At 42.9% G+C, this 8,002-nt stretch overlaps 1 protein-coding gene across 1 annotated transcript; it reads left to right on the forward strand.

The window, feature by feature from the left end:
* Positions 1-898: 898 nt before the first annotated feature.
* Positions 899-7,999, forward strand: LOC148008090 (ABC transporter G family member 24-like; the record flags this gene model as incomplete). The annotated part of the gene is made up of 8 exons (XM_087674497.1): positions 899-2,134; positions 2,260-2,336; positions 2,978-3,274; positions 3,406-3,463; positions 6,664-6,807; positions 6,902-6,936; positions 7,037-7,110; positions 7,463-7,999. Coding segments are annotated over exons 1-8 (1,491 nt in total), but the record flags the coding sequence as incomplete, so codon positions are not given.
* Positions 8,000-8,002: the final 3 nt, after the last annotated feature.

An 8,002-nucleotide genomic window follows, 5' to 3' on the forward strand; every position in this document is an offset into this window, starting at 1 on the left:
TTTGATGCGAAAAAAAAGACTTGTGTGTGTTCGTATTTCTTACAAAGCAACAACAATGCCAAGTCAAGTGAAAGGCCTACGCATGGTGTGCCTCTTACTTTACTGTTCATAGGTGAGCTTTTGAAAGTCACATCTTTGTGATCTAGAGAGGCTTGTAAGCTTCTAGCTTTAGGAATTGTGGAGTGACTAAAACTCTTCTTGCCCATTAAAATATTCATCGCCATTAGTGCCCAATAGCACATGCTTTTGTGTTTATCTCCACCTATTGACCATTAAAATATTCATCGCCATTAGTGCCCAATAGCACATGCTTTTGTGTTTATCTCCACCTATTGACCTCATATGAACATTTTGAACGTTTCGTCGGGAATGGTATCTCGCTCTCCCTCTCTCGCTTAAAAAAATTTCTGATTCTGATGATCATCGGGAGAGGAAGACAGGTTTTAAAAATACCCATATTTTTATTTATCCGAATTTCGAAAATAGGATATTGACACCGGCAGTTGAAAGATTCATTGGTCATCAGGAGAGACGAAAATACCCGCCTTTTTTTGCTTATGTGAAATGGGACTTTTACGCGGCATGATGGGAATATTCACTGCTCAGTGCTCTCACTCTACCGGCGTATAGAATTGACTGATTCATGAGGAGAGAGGAAAATGGCAATTCGTAAATTCGAAATAAGATTTTACAGAGCTCTCTCTCTCTCTCTCTCTCTCTCTCTCTCTCTCTCCAATGTTCATCAGAAATTCAGAGGAAATGGTCTCTCTCTCTCTCTCTCTCTCTCTCTCTCTCTCTTCAATGTTCATATTTCAGAAGAAATAGTCTCTCTCGAGAGGAGATATGTCTTTCACGAATGCGACAGATGAAATGGTCAACTTCCCCCCCCTTCTCTCTCTCTCTCTCTCTCGACTCGGTGCTTCTTCTCCTCCTACACAAGCCTCAGATTAGCCTTTACATGTGCGCACAATTCCAAAGCGCGTCCCCGCTCCGTCACATTTCATTCATTTTGATTCATTGCCCACCTCATATTTCATCGTCCATTCGTTCATTCATTCAGATATACAATCCCTCCCTCCCCTCCCTCCCCAGCGGCACTATGTCCTTGAGCTAATAATTGTCGTACTGTTCCGTCGAAAGCAAAATCTCTAATTTTTGACCAAGACAGCTAACATCAGTATAACATAAGTTGCCCAGAGTAACCCCCTATTTGCACCAGGCTCTGTATCTCCTCTCGGAAGATCTCTCTGTTTTTTGCCTTCTTCCAAGAAGCGCGCGCGCGCGCACACACACACACAACGGGCACATGAGCGGTAGGCTTCCAATTCGATAGCAGGTTGTCGCTCCTATTGTAAATAGGGTGTCGGGCACATGTTGGGTGGCTGCCTATCGGTGGTCAGCTGATTCCCTTGTTGGGTCCTCTCTCTCTCTCTCTCTCTCTCTCTCTCTCTCTCTCTGTGCCATACTGCATATTGGGCTTGGTGCAAAACTCATTTTGGCTCAGTTGATTCCCTTGTTGGGTCCTATCAAGTACCAGTGAAAAACAGGGGATTGCCGATCGCATCAGTTGATTCCGTTGTTGGGTCCTATCAAGTAACAACCTTCATATTTTGGGCAACTGCAAATGTAAGAATTTGCATTTGGGCTCATTTCCATACAAGTGAACTGTTCGTTTGAGAGGATTTGCTGTTGGGTTCCTTGAGCAACAGGGGCTATTTCTCGGGACCCTGCAAAGCTTGAGTGTCTGTTACAAACAGACGTAGGTACACTCAAAACATCTCATCTATCAATCGGAAGATTAGATTCCGATCACTGTGATCACTATCTGAATAAGGAGGAGAGGCAGAAGACGCCGTACTATCCAGATGATACAGGATGCAGGCAAGCCTGCAGCAATTTCGTATTCCGTGGTCAATATGAGGTTGCTTCTCCTCATTTTAGGTGCTTTCTTCGTCCTCACAGGGGCTCAGCCCTCCCCGAGTGTGTCTTCGCTACCTCCTGCATGCAACAATTTGTTTACAAGCAACGAGGATCGGCAATCATGTGAAAGAGCACTGTACCAGAGCATTCAATTCACTTTGGATGACTACACACAGAGATTTGCTGGCCTGTTCAGATTTTGTGTGCACGATCCGTAAGCACATCTCTTTAGCTCATCATTCACATGAAGTAATCATACACATATTCAGCAGGTGAATCAAAAATCTGCAACTTTCTGCATGAGTGTCTCTTTGACAAGATTAATTTGGACGTTCTCAGGGTCCGGGAAAGAAATGCCGCTTTCGATTTCAGTTCAGATCTCAGCTTCTTGAGTGTATGCGCAATAGATACAAATGGTCAGTTCTCATTTCCTGCTTTGCTTCCAGGGTTCCTTTAACTACAATCTATCAGTGAAACTTCTATGAACGACTTCAGAGGGTGATTCATTAGGTGCCATTGTTAATGCTGGAAATGTGGGTAGTCCATTGATGGTAGTAAGGGTGGGAATGCACAAGTTTCAAGTGACATAGTCTGGAAGTTCATATACTTTTCTCTCTCTGCTTGGTGGATCCACATAAGATCCTGGAAGAAGGGCATAACACTTGGACAAAGAAAGTAGTAGGAAATTGTAGGAGAGGGGAGTTGACGAAACTTCATCTTGTCTGTGGCAAGATGAAATGAGCTAATACACACAACGATGGAAGTCTTAGTTTTGATGAGATGATGCCTGACCGACTGACTGGATCCTCCCTCTTTTGAATGTGGCATGGTTAAAGAACACAGCGCACAAAAGAAGCTTCAGGGAAAGTGCATATTTATCTACATGAAAAACGGAGTGCACATTAAGAGGCCAGAACTGTGATGCATGCAATGTCTGTAGAATGTTAAACTGTTGCAGCATCCGAATCTCATGTGTAATTAAGAAGCTTAGAAAGCATTTGAAGAATATCAGTTGTGATTAATGCTAATGGCAGTATTTCTTTTGAACGACTTGCAGGGGCCATTTTGGACCGTATGTGCAGTGGGGGTGAAATCAAAGCTTATATAGATTCATTGGTAGATCTCATTCACAGTACTCAAACTGGAACAGCAGCTTCACCTTTGTCAAATATCAATTGCAACCAGACCCACTGGAGTCAAGGTTGTGAGCATGGTTGGTCTAGGGCTTTGCAAGTTAGCACCCCCCAGATGAGTGATCTTTATCAGAATACTAGTCTAATACCTGTGCGCAACGACATTGCTGCCCCTTGCTGTGACGGTTTCTTTTGTCCTCGAGGATTATCATGCATGATTCGTAAGTCTCTTGAGAAATAAGCATGTCTTGGATGTCGTGTCAGGTTTTCAAAGTCATATGTGAGCACATTTATTTGCACTACGCCTCTGACAATATTCAGTTAAACTGTTTACATCTGTTGGAATTTGCAGCTTGCCCTTTAGGAGCACAATGTCGAAAAGCTACTCCTCAAGCAGGCCTATGTTCTCCGTATGTGCTCATTTTATTGGTGTAGATTCCAGGTTTAAGTGTTAAGTGATTTCTTTGAAGCTTTTGAAGGCTTGAACCTTATGTGACAACAATTGAGTACATAATTTGGCAAGATTACTTATGTCATTCACTAGGCAAATTATCCAAGAAAGTAGAGGAGAAGTGGCATGCTTGAAGCTATTTTGTGGGATAACATCTAAATAATAGTCAAGGCATCTTTAATACAGACTGAGTAGGGCCTAATCTTTGCATGCCATCAGCATATATTTATGCATACTGATCACACAAACGTCTGTTGTGTTAGGCTGTACAGATTAAGTATTGTTACGTCCTTGGACATCTGGACGGGAGCTAGTAGGATTGGTCACTTTATGACCACTGTGACCATTGCTTCTAGCACCCATCTGGATGTCCAAGGATGTAACGAATATCCCACAGAACATCTATACATGGGGCTAAGATGTGCTGAGCCATACTGCAGCATCTTATTCCTCCTGACTACAAGAAGAGGAAGTAGTGGGAATCTTTCAAGTGGAAGGACAATGAAGAGTGGACTTCTCTTCACTTGCTTTACCAATTTCTACATCATTTATTTTTTCTTATTGATTAACATAAGTGTAATGGTCACATTTGTGCATAGTTTGTTTGATTTCATTTATGCAAATGTGGGGCACAGTGGAGTGTGTGAAGTTGAGAATGACCTTGAGAAGTGCGGAGCGGTGGGGGGAGGGTGGCAGCATTAGTCAGAAGAGTTGTCAAGGGAGGCCCAGAGCCCAGTGGGGAAGGGTCTCATATGATGTCAAAGAGGAGCACACGAAGCTGCAACCAAATAACACAGGTGTCGTATGCAAGCTAGATGCTCACCATCATCTCGAGTGCCCTCTCAACAGAAGCAGACTGGCAAGGGTTTGGAGGTTTGATGGTCAAAGGGGTGATAGTGACTCGGCAGCATAGAATAGCACCACACAATTTTAGGGACAGTTCAACGTTCAGTATCTGAATCCATGATTGTGGCCTCATCATGGTTTCATGGGTCCTAGAGCTACCTCAATTTGAGAGAACACCCTGTGAATTTTTTCTTGGTTGGTCGTCATATGGCTCACAGAATTAAGAATGTGTGTCAGATCATTGATGTAGAGCTTGATCTCTGTCAGGTATGTGGGCTGTGGATTGCTCTTCAATGTCATGCCCACTGCCTAGCCCTTAGTGACGGAAACAAGTAGGAGTTGGCAGTGGCAGCTATGGTAGAGGATCAATAGAACTATAGAACTAGGTGCGTGCCTATAAGGTAGATCTCCTTGTCCACTTTGTCAAGGGTTACATGTGTCTATCTAGAATGAACCCCAGCAAAGCTTTGTTTTGCATTTCCCGCCAGTAGTTTATGAATTGGTGGTTTTCTAGTGTTTAAGGAGCTATTGCTCACCATCATCTCGAGTGCCCTCTCAACAGAAGCAGACTGGCAAGGGTTTGGAGGTTTGATGGTCAAAGGGGTGATAGTGACTCGGCAGCATAGAATAGCACCACACAATTTTAGGGACAGTTCAAGGTTCAGTATCTGAATCCATGATTGTGGGCTCATCATGGTTTCATGGGTCCTAGAGCTACCTCAATTTGAGAGAACACTCTGTGAATTTTTTCTTGGGTGGTCGTCATATGGCTCACAGAATTAAGAATGTGTGTCAGATCATTGATGTAGAGCTTGATCTCTGTCAGGTATGTGGGCTGTGGATTGCTCTTCAATGTCATGCCCACTGCCTAGCCCTTAGTGACGGAAACAAGTAGGAGTTGGCAGTGGCAGCTATGGTAGAGGATCAATAGAACTATAGAACTAGGTGCGTGCCTATAAGGTAGATCTCCTTGTCCGCTTTGTCAAGGGTTACATGTGTCTATCTAGAATGGACCCCAGCAAAGCTTTGTTTTGCATTTCCCGCCAGTAGTTTATGAATTGGTGGTTTTCTAGTGTTTAAGGAGCTATTGCTGTTTCAATCAAAGGCTTTGTTGGGACATTTTGCTGATGGTGTTTTGATTATCTCAATTGCTTTGACAAGTGTTGTCACAGGATGTGGTATCTTGGAGTATCGAGAGGGTATTCTTGCCATGTATTTGTTGGCGTTCACCTTTCACAAATTTCGGAGATAAGAATATTTGTGGTGGTTCTATCTGGGTTATTCTTTCTAGCATTAAGGATGGATGTTCTTTAGGCTTCTCTGCAGGAGTGTACCTATGCTACATTGCTGTTCCAGCCACCCAGACTGCTGCATTTTCAGCTTCTAGCCTCACTTGTGCTGTAGTTCTGCTGTCCACTTTCATTGCTTTGCAGCCAAACATCTTCACATTGCTCTGTTTGGCCTCAACATCCTTCATCCTCTTCAGCACAGCTAGAATTTGGTCTTCTCCAACTGCTGCGATGCTGGTCTACTCATTTCACATCAGATTCTGTATCATTGAGCATCAATCACAAGTGTTTTGCTGCAGTTGGGATCTGGAGGATGACATTCTCCCTTAGCCCGTTCCATGAGAGATGATGGCTGTTGGACAGCCCTCCACTCCTTGAGCATCCACCATATCACACCTCTTATACTTGGTTTGTTAATTGAGATTACATTCAGCATTCTTCTTTCATCTCCTTCTTCATTTGTGTTTCATTTGAATTCATTGTGTTAGTTGTGTTCATACACTGTTTTCTTTGAGAACCCTAGCATATCACGAGTCCTCACATGGTATTAAAGCTTGTATAGCTCATAGAATAAAAATTTGATTTCCTCACACCTCCTTCATTGTAGGGTCATTGAGGACAAGGATTGCTATGCAATTAAGCTCCATTGTCCATTCAGCTTTTTGCTATCTACCTAGAGGAGCAATGCTAGTGTGGCCATTGCCCACTCTTTCGGCTAATATCCTCCTACCCCACCCTAAACCCTACACACACTCAAGTATGCATTGTGTGTTTTGAATGCTTTCACCAACTCATGCAATGATGGCATTTCTAAAGGAAAGCCCATACTTGTTTGTGGTTATTAGAGAAAGTTGGGACATCTTTGCTTCATGTCATTTCTTTTGAACTTGTATTGTCTTTCCTTCATGGAATACCCAAAAGGTTTTTCTCAACGATACATTTTGGATCCACGAGGGGGACTTGCAGGTATGTGGCTTGACAAATCATCTTTGTGACTTAATGATATCTTTTTTTGTTATTGCAGATACAATTACCAGGTAACCCCAGGTATGAACTACACATGTGGTGGGGCAAACCTTTGGGCAGATCTTGACAATTCCAATGGGACCTTTTGTCCAGCAGGTTCTTTTTGTCCTTCTACAAGTGATGTTCATCATTGTGACAAGGGGTAATCTTTCAAGATACTGTGCTGTCACTCTGCATTATTGTCCTCAGTAACCTTCTGCAGATGATCTCTAATGCTGATTCTGTATTCTTAACAGATATTTTTGTAGGCAAGGATCAACAACAGAAAGCAGTAAGCCATTGCTTCAGTTTGAGCTTGTCAAATCTTGGAATCAAATAATTAAAATACCATGGAGGGATGTAGTGAAAATCAAGTTCTTTGGTTTCTGCAGAGTGTTTTCAGTTGACATCATGCGATTCCCAAGCAACAACTCAGCATATCCAGACATATGGCCTCATGATAATTGTACTGCTACACTCAATCCTTCTATTATCTGTTTGTAAATTAGTGGATATATTGCATTTTTTGTGTTGTGCTTTTGCCTAATAATGCTTGTTGGTGACATTCAGAAGTGATTTGTCTTAAAGCCTTACTAGATGGTGGGATGTTTCTAGGGGATCCAATGGCCTACACTTCAAGCAGGAAAATGTTGGGGTTTTGGTGAGAGGTGCACGTATTACTGTGTGGATGAATCTCCCACCAATTCTCCAAGCATTTTTTATCTTGGAGCTGTTTGTAGGAATCCTGCTGAACCTTCTACTAGTGTGTGCTTAATACTTTTTTTCTCATGGCTCATGACACGATTTCTCATGTGCAGGTGGGATTGGCTACCATTTTGCTACTTGTGTATAACTGCTCGGATCAAGTTATGCATATCCGGGAGAAGCGCAAAATGAAGACCCGAGAGAGAGCAGCACGGCAAGTGAGGGAGCACTTTAATGCTCTTGAGCACTGGAGGTTTGCAGTGGATGCAGCAAAGAGGCTTAGTCGTTCCTTCTCTAGACGACAATCAAGGAGGTATGAGGAAATGCAAGTTTTGGCACCTTCCAATGTTCCACGCTCCAATGAGTCCTTTTCAACATTTGGTACCATTCATGAAGACTCCTCATATAATGGAAGAACTGAACCTTTGACTGAGAGAAGAAGCGAACCTTACTACCGTGACCGGCCTGTTGAGGAAGATCTGTATCAGCCCATTGAAGTGCCCCCTGTGCAAATTCAAGGCTTAAATGGCCAGGCGTCTACTACCAGCAAACCTAAATTCCCTAAAACCACTACCCAAATTCTAAGATATGCATATGGCCAAATAGAGCGAGAGAAAGCCATACAAAATAAACGCATGGATTGGAGTGATGTG

This window comes from Lygodium microphyllum, unplaced genomic scaffold (genome assembly GCF_053477565.2).
Source record: "Lygodium microphyllum isolate KBCC unplaced genomic scaffold, Lygodium_microphyllum_v1.1.10 scaffold_412, whole genome shotgun sequence".
Classification (NCBI taxonomy): domain Eukaryota; kingdom Viridiplantae; phylum Streptophyta; class Polypodiopsida; order Schizaeales; family Lygodiaceae; genus Lygodium; species Lygodium microphyllum.